The sequence below is a fragment of the Anopheles gambiae genome, chromosome 3, assembly GCF_943734735.2.
Source record: "Anopheles gambiae chromosome 3, idAnoGambNW_F1_1, whole genome shotgun sequence".
Classification (NCBI taxonomy): domain Eukaryota; kingdom Metazoa; phylum Arthropoda; class Insecta; order Diptera; family Culicidae; genus Anopheles; species Anopheles gambiae.
In genome coordinates, this window is record NC_064602.1 from 92,794,990 (window position 1) to 92,810,486 (window position 15,497).

Here is a 15,497-nt window from a genome sequence, read left to right on the forward strand (position 1 = left end):
GACAACTACACAGTAAACGACAAGAAAAAAAAATGTGTTTTATTATAATATGAAATAATTTATTTTGGTGAGATTTTATTAACTCCTATTTACAGACTGAAACGGGGCACGTCTTCTTTACGTCTAATGTCTACCATGACGCGGATGAACTTCGTAGTATCTCCTATTGATTATGTTACGGTTTATGCGCACAACGCGCTCTGCCTAACAGTCGAGTAGTACCTGTGTTTTTCCTAGTTTGAAAAAAAAAATAATAGAAAGTCTGCTGTTTCAACGACCGGAGAGCGGTTCCCCGATTCAGTTCGATTCAATCGCCCGGTGCTTCACAATATCCCTCTTGACCTCCGTTTTTTTTTCTCTCGTTCGCTAGACGAAGGCGTACAATTAGATTGTACCGCTGTAACACTAATAGTTGTAATTGAATTCGTCGTGTTTATCACAAACCTACCGTTTGATTGTTGTTTGCATTTTTCACTCACTAATTCCCTCTCTCTCTCTTTACTCCGGAGGTGGTACGTATCACGAAACAATTCTCCAACCAATCCACGCGTTTGTTGTTGTTGTTTGGGTGGCATCCCCACAATCAGATGCAATCCTCGCCGGGAGGATTTTAATACATGGATCACTGCGACATCATCCCCCGGATGGTCATCGTTTTCGCCAGAATATTTTCGTTATCCCGTGAATCGCGTAGGAGATGCTGTTGGGAGGGAAGGCATATAAATGGCAGCGAGTGGGGAATAGGGTTGGGTTGCGAAGTTTGTAGAGCAAATGGTACAAAGTTGGAGATTCAACTCCTCTCTTCCAGGTCGTAACGTATGCATTGAACAGATGGACTTGGATGGATTTTCATTGGTAATTGCACTATTTTTTTAAGGAATGTGACCGTGATTTTAAAGGCTATCAATTTAAGCAACAGGGACGTTACAGGCCAATCTTATCAATAATAATTATACTTCAACTTTTGAGAATGAAAGATAGTTCTCGACATTATACATTGCTGTGGTTCAATCTCAAGGACTAAAAGTGGGAGAAAGAATCAATTGATTAGCTCAATTAATCGTAAACAGTGACTGGAGCAATCAGTATAGAGTATCAGTATAGGTGGAGATATTCTTGACATTGTGGACAAGTGGACATTAAATTGAATGGTTGGCAGTGATGTCGGCTCCTTCAGTGTCCTATAAAATCAGTCCACTGATTTAATGCATACGCTAAAATCAAAACAGTGCATAAGAGTTGATTAAATTACATTTGATCGTGACTTCCGTTGTGTAAGTTTCTCTCAAACCAGTTGTGCCGAAACCACCACCACCAGTTGTGCCCAAACCAGCCTACTTCCTGCTTGGGAATTGTGTAAAATATCTCATTTAAAATGCTGCATAAAACTTATTTTATTTACATCCCTTGGAGGGGAGTACATACACGTAAACATACACATATTCTATGACGTCAGCCATAACTATAGATCATAGCTCAGCTGGATTAAGGTTACAACTAAACACATTGGGTAAATTTCACCGGCTCTAGAAGATTAATGTCGACATATTAAACACCACAAACCCTTTGCTCGTCCCTCTTCACCCAGCAGCCAGCTGCACGCTAGGCAGCCGTCTATTGCGTTCGTACGCTTCCGCCACCTCCTGTTCATGTTGATGTGCGATCGTGTCATGGTTACCGTTCGAAACAGTGTTACTGCTGCCGCTGCTGCTGCTGCTGCGAAAGCGTGAAAGGAAAAAGCGACAGAAATAACAGATTTGCGAACCAACAAACACCACCCAGCCGAACAAACCTCCGAAAGACTAGAGCGTTAAAAAGTAGGACAAAATGGGTAAGGGTAGCATGAGGCAGATGTTAGCTAAGTAAAATCCGGCGACACCCCTTTAGGACATCATCAACACGCACGGAATGGCTGTACAGTGTGCGATATGATGTGTGCGTCAGTGTAATGCGTGCGATCTCTGGGTGTCATCCGCAAAGGCGAGCAGCACATTAATGGATGGGACAAGGCAAGCTAGAACAGTTTCTTGTAGAGTACGTACGAAGAGCTAATCGAGCTGAAGAGCCAATCCTTCCAGCCCTTGTTGCTTTCGTCGATTTTCGCCTCCACCTCCTCGCAGAAGTACTTGCGATCGTGCGATCGTCCACTCTTCGCGTCGCACAGGATGCGCTTGCGGCACTCATAATCACATTCCGGCTTCACTGGCGAGGCCTTCCAGTAGTGTCTGTAGTGCGGTCGGTGGAAAGAAGAGTAAGTTTAGAGAACGCTCGAGGAATAACCAGAAATCATTACTTACTTGTAGTACAGATCGAACAGCTCCTTACTGTCAGTCATGTTGTTGATCAGTTGATCCCAGTCGGCGGGTCGCAGACCCTTCATGCCGTACGCTGCCCGTGTCGAGTACAGCTTGTACCAGATGGGGTAATCGTAGAGATTAGCCTCCTTCAGGTTCATGATCCACGATTCATGATCTACGACTAGCTGCAAGATCAGAACAGAGTTGTTCAAAATAAGATCCTTCCCGTCATTCTCGCATCACACTTACCCGTGTAGTTTCATCGTGATCTCCATCGATGTAGTAGATCCGATAGCCCGGATTCAGATCATTGTACGGCGTCACCGATGGTCCAATGTACGCGATGCTGGTCGCCCGGCTCAAATCGTGCGGATCGTAAAACACCTCAAACTCGTCGAAGTGCGTGTGGCCAAAGAACTGTGCCGTAATGGTGCTCTCGAAGCGGGACACAATTTTGTAGTAATTCCTGCTCCACACCTTCAGACAATCGGAATGCCCCGGGGGAATGTGTCCAATCACGTGCACCTTTTCACCCGCAAACTCCGCACTCTGCAGCTCGTAGATGAACCACTGCAGCTCGGTAGCGGGATCGGTAGAGTTGAGCAGCAGCCACCAGTTCTTGTTGTTGCAGTAGTTCATGTTGAGCGAGATGATTCGATACCCAGGACGCACCAGCACCGAGTAGAAAGCACCGCGCCTTACCGTGTGCGAGACGCTTGCCGGCAACCAACGCCGCCACTGCACATCCAGCTCATCGTACAGCCACGCGATCGAACTGTCCACCTGCTGTACGTACGGTGGCGGGAAGCTGTTCACCGGGGCACTCTCGTGATTACCCAGCGCCGGGAAGATCGGTATACCCGGGAACTTCTCCGTCATCTGCGTCACCGTCTCCTTCAGCACCTTCAAATTCTCCTCCTTGGTCTGATTCCACACGTCGTGCGGTGGCAGATCACCCGTCCAGATGATGAAATCAATGTCCGAGTGCGTATCAGCGATGTGGTTCAGCATGTGATCTACCGTTCGCTTCGGCGTGTCACACTTTCGATAGTCACCCCACTTGCCAGCCGCACCGTTCGGTGTAGTCGGTCGTCCATTCGTCAGCCGACAGCACAGCGGCTCATTGCAGTCCGCGTTCGAACCCTCCGCATAGTACGGATCGAAGTGCGTATCGGACAGATGCAGCACCTTGAAAACGGGGGCCGCTTCCTTCGGCAGACCCAGCTCCCGTGGGTCCGGCTTCGGGACGGGCGGGAACTCAACCTCCCACTCGTGGTACGGGTTGTAAATGTCTCCGCAAGCGTCGCCGATGATGAAGCTACAGATCTCGTCCGGCCCGATCGTGATGCGCTTCAGCACGTAGATCACCTCCACCCCGAACAGCTGGCTCACTCCTTCGCAGACCCGTGCCGACTGGATCTTCAGCTGCACACAGTACTGGTAAATCATTTTGATGATCTCTTCCTTGCTTTTCCCGGTGCGTATGTAGTGCTGCAGTAGTCCAGCGCCCGCCTTACACGCGGTGCAGGAGACCTGCGACATGACGCTCGTTTCCAGCTCGAACGCAACCTGCTGCAGATTGAAGTACTTGATCGTTTTGGTTAGCAGGGGCGGCAGATGCGACTCCTCCTTGGGGGAGTAGAATAGCGTCCGGGCGGTTGCATTCTCTTTCGCCTCGTGTGCACGCCTTAACAGCTGCTCGTCCTCGTCGCTCTCGATCACCGCGTACCGTGGTGGTAGCTGGTGCTTGTTGTTCTGATTCTGCAGCAGCGGATAGATGCTGCGCGGTGCTGCCTCCGCCGTCCAGTTATCCTCCGGCGTCTTCCATTCTACCGGCGGGCGGTGATTACCCGAGTTGAACAGAAACGGATGTGCTATAGAGAGAGAGAGAGAGGGAAGTAGAGGATAGCACATGATCAATACAATCCATCAAAGATCTACTTTGGGATTACTTACACTGTGCCAGGCGCAGTATCTCAAGCAGTACTATGAACACGATCGGGAAGTAATATTGGCTCATCTTGTCGCTCTTTGTTGAAGCTGTAAGAGAAACATTCATTTAGACACTCACACACACATACACACACTCGTTAAGCTCCACTTTCAATTCTGACTTCTTAATAACACTCTGAAGCTGGACTGCACGGCTTCTTGGCAGTCGTCGACCGATCGACGCCAAGGACGTTGTGGTAATTTGCAGAGTGGGTTTAGCGCAATTATAGACTAGTCGGTGGGGAAGAAGTACACACAAACACGCAACCGTACGCTCTCTAGAATTGCTTTCTTTGCAAACACACACACACACACCCACTAGCAGTACAAAGACAGCACGACTTGATATATAACCCTTTGTACAATGAGTGCCTCATCGGAGCCATAATATATTGTGTGGAGCATTTTAATAATCTCGCGCAACGCCCCAACGCCCGTGACAAATCAATATCTAAACAAACATGCAACCTTATCAGTTTCGACGCCTCAGCCCGACAACAAAGCCTTGAGTTCTTGAAACGCAGAGCTTCTAGCTGGTCTTAAATACGGAAAGATCATTGACAAACAACATCTGTACCGCGCTAACTTCCTGCATTCCTACTAGGGCTACAAAGAAAGTAAGTATAAGCGGGGAAGCTTGCCTGATACTATGGACTTCTTGTTGATGATTCATCATAATATAAATACTCGCCCTAACGCTATGCCTTACCAAGGGCACACGGGCACAGTTTGTAATCTGTGCTGTGGAGTTATTTACAATCCCAAGGTTTGACGTAACGCACATAGGCTTTGATAATCCAACATCCGGAGAGCCCGTGGAGATGAAAAGTGACATTATGTTTTGATAAATATTCATGTCCCGCTGGCCCTCTGTTGCGATGCCCTTCTACGGACACTACCATCATTTCCTGTTTGTAACGGGGAGTTTTATACGGGAAGTGATCGCAATTCATCACGCATAGTTCCTGTACACCTCGATCACGACCACCTGGACCAGTGCTGGAGAGTTTTCCACCAGCTGTAACCTACATTTTTCTCCACTCGAGATATCCATTCTAGGTTGGAGATAGCTAAATAGCTGCAACCAGGAACGATGGCAGCGCAAACGGGTTGCGATCGTCGCTTTTTGCCGCCCGATCGTACGTCCTACGTCTTGCATAACATCACTGGTCACCGGTGGTTGGTGACGGTTGTGATTGCATCGATAAATTAAACTGTGTCATACGCTCGCGTGTGTGGCATTTTGCACACTTGCAATTAGGTCGTCGGTCCAGCGATCGGTCCGAGTCGCGGACGTGCTCCCGGTGCGAAGCGATAAAGCATCAGATGGGAGCATGATCGCTTGAGAACATGTTGTAGCGCATTGTTCCCGCATTGTCTGATCTGGGGTGGACGTTGGAAAAATGTGTTTTCTCATGTTGGAGATCTCGCGATTGGAGCACCGGACACAACAAAGAAATGGAACTTTGCAACAAAGGCTGTATCTCACCAGAGCACGCTGCTTGGATAAGCCGGACAAAGCTCTGTGTGTTCGGATCTCGCAATCAAACCCAAGCAAATCTTCGTTGCACGGAAGATGCATCATCAGTAGCACAAAAAACAGGCCTCCGTTTGGCTGGTAAACCGGGTCTTTAGCAAACTTTGCCATTTGCTGTGTTTCTTCCTCGGGTGTGATGAAAGAAAACCCGTTTTTATGTGCTGCGTTTCGGACACACACACACTAGGCCCAACGATTTGGCGTGTCCGTCTGTCCGTCGATCAGTTTCGATTGCGGAAATGTGGGTCACATCTCAGGCCTGCGGGGCTTTTTGGACCGCTTGCTTGCTGTTGTCTGCTTAATGATGCGAATTTAATGTTTCAACTCTCCGCAGCACTACCACGGTCTTTCTCCCCCGGATATATGATTTCGGAGTTTGTCAAAAGGAAGGAAGGCACAAAGCACAACCATCAAAATCGATGGATCATCATCAACAGCGAAGGAAGACCTCACGTAAGTCTCATCATGCTCGTAAGGCATTTAGGGGATCCTCATTTTGTGTGTGTGTCTGCCTGCTTCCTTCGTGTGCTGGTATCGACGCCAACCAACCGTGCACTTTCACGCCGCCATACTTCTCGCCGTCCCTCGTGTGCGGTGCGTGCATGCAAAAAGAGAAATGCATGAATAATGGATGCGGTAAGAGTGGTTTTACTTTTTCTTCCAACATCCCCACCCACCCACCCGCGGGGAGGATTTGGATGGTTCTGGTAGAGGGTGAAATTTGCCTGTCGCCGAAACGCTGTGCCGCTGGATGGGTGACACACTCTGCCGATGCCTGTCCAGCCGGCTGTCGGTTGTTTTCGGGCTTTGTTGACCTAGTCGGCATTGGGTGGGGTGAAAATGACGTCTTAAAAATTCGTTACATTCCCCCGCACACACGTAAGCTGCCACGAGCACGAGACATGTCAAGTTTATTGCCAACGCCGTAAATCTTTGGAGGAAAACAATTTCTTTTCAGCTTTACCTTTTTTTTCAATTTTTACATTCCCTTATTGCCACGTGTGGTGTCGTGAGCACACGGCAATAGAAAAGATGCAAAGGGCATTAAAGCACATTCCTTTCATCTCCACTCCACGGCATTGGCTAAACTTAATGCAGCGCCTTTTCTTCGTCCCCGTGTGCCCACCGAGACCGAGACAGCTCGGCTGCAATTATTTTAATCAACTCACAAGTACGGGTGCGCACAAAACAATAATATTTCTGTCACGGATCGCTCCCTCCAGCGATCGCGAAGACGATCAGGTGTGTGTGTGTGGAGCGGGACCATCACCACATCGTGGAGCACGCGTGAATTGAAAGATTGCACAAGCACCCATTATCATATCGGTGGATGGTCGCGTTAACGGCTGGTTTGGTCCCGTGCAGAAGGCAACACAAATAAAACGAGCACCAACACCGATTACTTCGGGAGCTGCACTTGCAACGGTTGCCTGACTGTTTGTGTGGTCTGCTCCGACTTTGGAAGGTGATTGAACAACGCAACGCGACACAAACTGCATTCCCGATGGCACGTCAACGTTTGGGGGGGGGAGGGAAATTATGCTATTTTCTACTGGCACAATGGAGTGCTCTGCTCCCTTGAGGAGCGAACCTTTTTACTGCGCAAGGTTCGCGCAAGGTTCCCTGGCAAGCGATTACGCCAACGACGCTTGGCGGTTGACAAGCGTGCGGAACCGATTAGCGATCTGTCTGTACACACGCGCCTGCGCGCTATGACGCCTAAGATGGTTGCCATGGTTACTGGTTCGCTCAGAATAGCTTCTTCGGCTTGTAGGGACCGCGTTTGTTGTACAAGAATTGGGGAAATGATCTCGTGTTAACGCTAAACAAAGCATTGATCAACCTTGGGCACTGGTTCCTTGACCCTTTTAAGGTATTAATGGATACTTTATGTTGCTGACAATGGTTGGAGGAGTCCAAAAATTGGACAATCATAACAACGCGTTGATGGGAGTTGTGTGATGTACTAAATCAGATGAGCAGATATCTCGAAAAGGAGAAATTCAAAAAGATTGTAAACAGTCCTTGGTTCTAACATTACAGCATGGTAGTAATATCAGTTTATAGTTACTCAAGTTATACATGTTTTGTAGATATCAGCGTACCTTGATATAAATCCCCTCGTATGTCTACAAGTGTGAACTTTGAGAGCTGTGATAATACAATGAAGTCTAAATGTGTTTCAATCGATATTGAAGATTCTTTCAAAGCGCTTATTGCAGTTCATACCATAGAATACAATGTTTTCGCGATCGCATTAAGCCTAGCTAGCTTTAAACTAGTCTGTTTGGCTTTTGAAGGGTCTGAATAATGGATTTATGTTCAATACTTTTGTTGATCTTCGATTCCCGCTCTTTCTACTAGGTTCGCCGTAGAACTGCAATGTTACAAAATATCAAATTTTCATTTGAAAAATCAACATTATATGATATCTGGAGGAGTATACATACAACCCTTAAATTCTGAGTATACATTCTTACTCGACAGCGATATTTAGCTGGTTTAAGCGGTTAGACAGCTTATGTCTAAAGCTGATAAGGCACCATTTGTTAAGAAGACTATTTTCTTCACGTTACGACCTACCGGGTCACAGGTCGGCCTGAACATGAAGGTTATCTAGACTTATTTGTGCCACGTAAATGAATTGTCAAGATTTTGCCTCCAATGGACGATCAAGACAGAAATTACCTCACGTCGAGCCTTTACTGCAGTCGGCGCTTTCTGTGGCTATTAAAATCATAACACCCATCGTTAGATTGTGCCTTCATACAAATAACTCATAACTTCACACCTCTTCCAATATCGGCTTTCCGATCGAAATCTGCTTCGAATCCTCTAGAAAGTGAAATCACATCAGCGAAGAATCTCAACTAGCCCCCTCCCCCTGCTTATCATACCGATCGGATCCGCCTCGTTAGCGCGTGCCCGGCCGCTGATCTGCGAAATGACAATAGGTCCTGAAAATTGGAAAGTAAACGCATCCGGGATTAGCGGAACCGAAAATTAACGACCTTGCTCTATCCCGGGCACTGCGGGAGGAACGGCGCCTCACAGGAACTTGATTGACGCAATCTCAACGCGTCGTCTGAAGCTACCCGAGAAGGTGAATAGCATTGGAGTTGTTGTTGTTGTTGTTGTTGTTGTCCAGACACTCCAGACACTTTCACTTGGCACAGCACCAAGTGGGGTGGGCTTTTCCAAACATCTGTTTTGTCTGGGTTGGATGTTAGGCAATTGTTTAGGTTCTTCTGTGGCGCGGAGGAGATCACAAGAGATCACTTTTCCTTTCGAAAAGACGCTTCGTTCCTTCGTTGTCGAGAGAGCAGGAGAGTTTGTGCCTTTGTTCAGGATCGTGAAAGTGGTGCCTAGTTTTTGCTGCGGGGCAATTTTGAAGTTGGTTTTTCTATTTCAATCACTCTCCAAACGTGAAATTTCCGTTGAAAACGTTATCAAGAATGCTTGAGTAATTAGGCGTGCGGCCGACGATCGATTAAGAGAAAACGAAACTCAAAAGGTCATTCCCATTTCTCATTAAGCAGCCCATCACTCCCAAGGGTTGACACACTAAAGTTCCTTGACCCCCAATCGGTCAGCAAGAGACCCTTTGTACTGGCCCAATGCTACCCTTCGATCTCTAATGATGATCGTGAGCGGCTGTTTGTGGCAACAGCACACACACACACACACAAAGAAATCAGTGAACCGATTAAAAGGGAAAGTTTCCGCCTAATCATGACCTAAATCTTGTCTTGACTTCCCCCTTGCTTCCCCTGTTACAGAACGATCAAACGGGCTTCCGACGCGCTTAGATGACGCGCTTCTATTCCGGCTGGTGCGTTAGCACTCTGACATTGACCTTACCTAACACTTTCTTCGGGACGTTCTTCGGGTGCCGGTCTCGGGAAGTCACTGTAGCGACGTAAAACAAATAATCCAATTTACAGCGTTGCTCCGTAATCTGTCTCTCCCTCTTTCTCTCTCGAACATGCACACACACAGGGTGTTTCTTTTTTCTATCGGGTCGATGCCATATCTGGAATAAAGCAAAACCAACAATCAGCTTGAAAGAAGTTGTGTGCGCACCGTGCGGGAAAAAGGTAGCGACGCCGTGCGGTTCGTCTTCTGGTGGATATAATTCCCGGCCCGGATTCAAACCGTGAACAATCGGGTTAGCTGGTGCTGCTCACCATTCCCCAAAGCCCCAATTACTGCCCCAATCTGTGGGAGGGAACGGGCAAAGAGAAAGGCACCATCGGGGATGGTGCACAACACAACCTAGAAAGGAAAACGACGAGCGAGCACTTCCGGCAGAGATGCTGCTGGACTGGGACAGAGATTGGGTGGATGCGAGGGTGCATTGTATTTACAAAAAATGCACATTGAATGTCCTCCGGAGTGTTTCACCAAGCGTTTTTCACCAACACATACAAACTCGATGATACGATGAGTCATATCGGCACTGGGTTTCGCCTCATAAAATCATAAAAGTTTCCTCCCATTCACTAACATGGCGACGCGCCCCAATCGGTGGAAGGAATCGGACCGGAACTTCAACGCATGTGTGCGTGTGTGTTTGTACAGTGTTTTGGTTTTGGTTGGTCACTGTTGGCACTATGCGGCTTGCCTTGAACGCGAACGCGATATGTTATTTTGCGCATTTGAAGTATGTGTTTTGCGCAAGCGATAAGCGCAGCATCACAATGCAACGTAAACAAGCTGGCGGGTGATCTCGCGTACGTCGTCTCGTGGATCATGACCGTGTTTTTTTTGCTTCGCTTTTACTGGGGAAGTGTAATGTTTTCTTTACTGTTTACTGTGATGCTGGGCTGGTTTGTGCATCTTATAGTAAATTGTGCACTTCCGGCTGGCGACGCGTATCGTTCCGGTCGTTCGCTCTGTCTTGCTGTCGGTCAATTTACTACGTCTTGGGTGTTATTTTTTTCTTCTTTTTTGCCATTGTATTGAAATTTTGGTGAACTGTTATTGAAGCTCTAGCGCATTTCAACCGATGCGAAAGAAATCCATTGATTTGTGGCTTTATTTAGGTAGATTTGGCAAAAAAGAATGGACAACAAATACAATAAACCATCATAAATCAAGCTACGCATTCAACGCTTCAAAGGTCAACATAAAAAACTGAGAAAGAAAAAAACCCCTCAAATTAACAATCATTCAACCAACCTAATAAAAAGATCCAATTTTCGACCGCCCATGCTGCTGAGGCGGAAGCTGAATCAGACAATCGGGAAATAAGTGGGGCACTCAATTTGCAACTGGGTTGCTATAATTAAACTGTGCTTCAAACTATTCTTCTATTTAAAATGTGTTAAAAGCAAAAGAAAAAAAAGCAGAGCTTCTGGTTGATGAAACAAAAAACAAATGAGCAGAATAAATTAAAAAAAAAAACGAATCACTAATTAAGGTAACACTAACACTCTGACACATTGTTGTCTGTTTTTAGGGACAATTAACCTTCAATCATTTTAGAGCAAACAAATCGAAATAGTGTATTTCTTGTTTAGATATTTTTTCTTTAATTTCAGTACATAAAAACAGGTAAACAATGTCATTAAGTAGAAGGTAACTTCGGCCCAGTACAGTCGTTGCAGCTAATTTTTGACTCTTACTCACCTATTTTTGTCTCAAAGGCACTAATGTTTGACAGCGTGTCACAATGTTTGCCTCTAAGGCATCAAGTTTTGTCTGTGAATCAATCGCTCTGTTTACAAAAATCCAAACTGTGTGGTTCCGAAATTATTGAAATTAGATTAAATAGTTAATAATTTTATTGGTTGAATTTAATGTATAACAATTCTTATGCCAATTTTGGAAGTTTTAATGGAGTGAAAAAAGTTGGCATGTGTTTTGAGGTGTAAACAATGGCTTTAGAATGTCTAAATTTTCATTATTTTTTTCTCTAAAAACATTCAATTTACGCAGTTTTTGTATTATTTATGTGCTATAAAATTACAATTGTCATAAAACTGCTCAAATATCATGTATAATTATCATGATTCCTACAAGAGTAAAAAAAAATGAAAACTAACAGACAAAAATAGGTGCGTTAGAGTCAAACATTGATGCTCTCGAGCCAAAATTTGGTGACAGCGACTCCGTAAATCCATTGGATTCTTCATTTATTTGCTGACTCTGTTTTAAGCAACTATAAGAAAAACTTGTCAGGTAACCACCAAAACTAAATTATTTTCGGGGTTTTCATACAAAATACGTACCATTTATACTAACACGCATTATGTGAAAGAATCAATAATCGACGCCTTCATGCTACAGTAACTCAAGTTTCTATAACGCTCATTGAAAAAATGAGTTCGTCATAGAAATAAACAGATAAAGCAATAGTTATGGGACAACATACTCAGGTTATTTATCCTGAAACTAACATAAAATCCAGTTTTCAAACTCACGTCACCAGTAATGCAAACTAACGAGACGAACAGTTTTTTTTTCATTTAATCCGTAAATCTAACCTAACAAAAACGTAGCACCAAGCGAGGAACCTCGTTTGCCAAAAAGGTTTTGGTTTTGGTAGCGCACAGCCTCTACCCTCGTGTTAGGCTAGGCCCAGCTCTTCTATTTTTTGCGACCATAAACCTTTATATAATCGTTCCTTTCATGTTTTTTTTTGCAACATATATAAGCAGCGCAGCGTCCATTTCAAGTTCGGCCGCCCATTGGATGTCGTTTGTTTCGCATTGCTTTCCACAATTATGTCAGCCGACGCCGGTGCTGCACGGTGGATGAGTTTTTCGCTACATCAGGTTAACGCAACGCATTGTGATGCCCTGTTGCGGGGGGGGGGGGGCCAATCGGGGGTGAGAATTATGCACCGGCAAACCCCGCCATTCAGGTTACAGCACACAATATAACAATAAACAAAATACTTCACCCCGGGGTAGCCGGGATGCTCTCGAAAAGCAGATCATCATCTAGCAAACACGCAATGCAACATACAGCAGCACACACACGCACAAACACACGCTAGTTAAGGGCTTGTCCCGTTGCAACAACCCCTCTCCAGTGCCGGGTGCATTGATCGATGACGGGTGGCGCGGTTTCTGTTCGATCGCAACAGTTCGAATGCGGCGCCGTTGTGAGACGCTCAATTTAAATATATTAACCGGCGTGAAACGAAACAGATTAAATTGAGATTGGATTATTGATATTTGTTCGCACTCGCACACACACGCACGCCAGCACTCTCTCTCTCTCTCCCTTCAAGAGTGTACGCTCCAACGCAAACGGCTATGAGTATGATGATCGTTTGGCACGAAAATATGTTTTGCGCACCGTCCAACACACACACACGCACGCGCGCGCTTTGCACTGCTCTGCTCGTCGTCACTAAAGTGAAAGTAAACAAACGAAAGCTAACCCACGGCCCACTAACGCCCCACACCAGGCAAAGCGACCACCCTTTCGCGTCCGAAACGGGGTGGCGCTGGGTGGGCTTTCTGTGGGGGTACCAGCAGCAGCAGTGGCGGCAGCAGGGGGGAAAAAATTAAAATGGCCTCCTTCGACGTCCAAATACCTCACCGCTGGCAGAAGTATTTTCTCTTTCACAGTTTTTACTTTAAATTTCAATGTTCCTGCGCTCACAACGGAGTGGAAGGTCAAGAAGGGCTTGAATCGTGCTTGACGGTATGGGAAATTTACAAAACATGCACACTCACTATCACTCAAAGGCAACCAAATCAGGGGGGCAAAAAGCTTCATGTAAACAGCAGTTGACCCACTGCAGTTCCCGGTTCACTGTCACATTGTTGTGCTCAGCTCCACTCTGGCCACTTTCCAGTCCGTTTACATAGGTTTTTTTTACATTTTCTGAATTTTCACCGTTTCACCTTGAAGTGCAATTTTTCCGATCGGATATTTCCCACTTTTCTAGGTCAAAAAGATGCGTTTTCTTTTACGATTTCCAGTTGCGCGGTTGATGATCGGGACGGGGCGCTGCTGGGTTGTTGAAGCTTTTCTCCCTTTATCCCCCCTTGTAACAGCCCCAGCCATAAACCGTTTCCATTCGAGTGGTTTGAGCTCGCGAGGATCACCTAAAAACAAAACGCGCTCGTTCAACGGGTTTCGCCCTTTCTGAACGATCCGATACCGTACGGTTTTCGATCTTCGCCTGATTGTCGACGCTTCTCAGCTCGATGGACTGATGCACTTGAAATTGCAGCACTAGCACAGGTTCGGTTCACTACGCGATCAGACCGGAGGGTAAGCGAAGAGCGTCCAACGGCAACGGTGGAAGCCTAACTGTGAAGCCTCACTTAACACAATTCGGCTGCCGAGATGGACGCGCGTTAGCAACATCGTTTGGCAGACCGTTTGTTATTTCTTTCTCATATTTGATTCCATCCACTCTTCTCCCTTCCGCATGCAAATATTCAGCCCACATATTACACACATTGCTTTACATGCTCACACACACACACACACACACACACACACACACAGATCTACACTTACTTTTTTGCGATTACGATTACGGCTTCCTTGCTATCTTGGCGCGGCCTTCTACACACACACACTCACTCACCCACTGGGACTGCTAGATACTCTCACACAGCACAGCACCACTGCACTCTGCACACGGAATTCGATCGTGATCAGAAATTCGAATTCCACCCTCCCTCCCACCCCTGACTCCGTCACCCACTACTTCACCGCCACGGAGCGGGCGAATGGCGCCAACGGGGATAACGGATAAGTTGTCCAGCAGCTACCACTACGGCAGCAACCTGACCACGGCCACGCACCTAGGAGGAGGGGCGGTGTCGTTTGGGGAAGGAAGGTGCTGGTGCCTGGGAGGAGCAGCGAACGCGCGCACGGTCTGGCTGTCTGTCTGTCGGAACGCGAGGCCTGTAGCGTAATGTGGCCGATGCGGCTGGCCGAATGCGATGGTTGGGGCATATTGGTCGGTTGGAATGGGAGAAAGAGAGCTCGCCATGTGTGAGGGAAGAGAGAGAGAGAGAGTGTTTGTAGTACAGGTTTGTCAAAGTGGCCAGAAAGGGTTGCAATCTAATGGGTTTGATTTGCAGTATAATTAAAATATTCTTTTTAATCACATCATTTAAAGGTGAAAATTGATAAATTATTGTTTTGTCGTTACATTGACCTCTACCACGACAGCATACCACACTGTCAAAAAAGTTGGTAGCATTTTTAGGAATAATTTGTATGATAATAATAATATGTATATACCAACCGCTCAATGTTTAATTATAATTGATTTTTACCGATATTTCCGCACACCTGGAAACTGAAGAATTCGTGTTACAAGGTAAAGTATGACTGAGAATGTCTCGGTGGTAAAGTGAAAAGCTTTAGTTGTTATTCGAGATGAATACTTAATCTTATTTATTTTATGAAATACAAATCTCGTGCCTTGATGTTTCTGACCTAATTAGTTCGAAACGATTTGATTATTGCTCATGAATCTTTACTTACTCTTTAGTATGGTGTGAAAACCATTTAAATTCTGTTTTACAGGGTTTCGAATCATATAAGGGAATAGTTCAACCACTTAGGGGAATGTTGCAAGCAAGCTGTGGATGTTTGCAATCACTTAGGGGAGTTGTGCAATCGATTAGGGGAATGTTGCAAGCGTACTGTGGAGCTGTCATCAGACTGTGGGTGCCGCTGTAAATACC

The 15,497-nt window shown here is 46.1% G+C and overlaps 1 protein-coding gene across 11 annotated transcripts; it reads right to left on the minus strand.

Moving 5' to 3' along the window:
- Window positions 1-37: 37 nt before the first annotated feature.
- LOC1280729 (sphingomyelin phosphodiesterase) lies at window positions 38-14,755 on the minus strand. Of its 11 annotated transcripts, none has more exons than XM_061661508.1 (7): window positions 14,314-14,738; window positions 9,688-9,859; window positions 4,254-4,337; window positions 2,547-4,171; window positions 2,298-2,482; window positions 2,043-2,225; window positions 38-700 (listed from the first exon to the last, which is right to left on the minus strand). In XM_061661508.1, the coding sequence occupies exons 3-7, from the start codon at window positions 4,315-4,317 to the stop codon at window positions 649-651; spliced, it is 2,109 nt and encodes a 702-aa protein (XP_061517492.1). In that variant the 5' UTR covers window positions 4,318-4,337; window positions 9,688-9,859; window positions 14,314-14,738; the 3' UTR covers window positions 38-648. The 11 variants fall into 11 exon arrangements, with proteins under 11 accessions (XP_061517492.1, XP_061517493.1, XP_061517482.1 ...); XM_061661509.1 differs by lacking the exon at window positions 14,314-14,738 and adding an exon at window positions 13,893-14,099; XM_061661498.1 differs by lacking the exon at window positions 38-700 and adding an exon at window positions 1,370-1,716 and having other exon boundaries at window positions 14,314-14,755.
- Window positions 14,756-15,497: the final 742 nt, after the last annotated feature.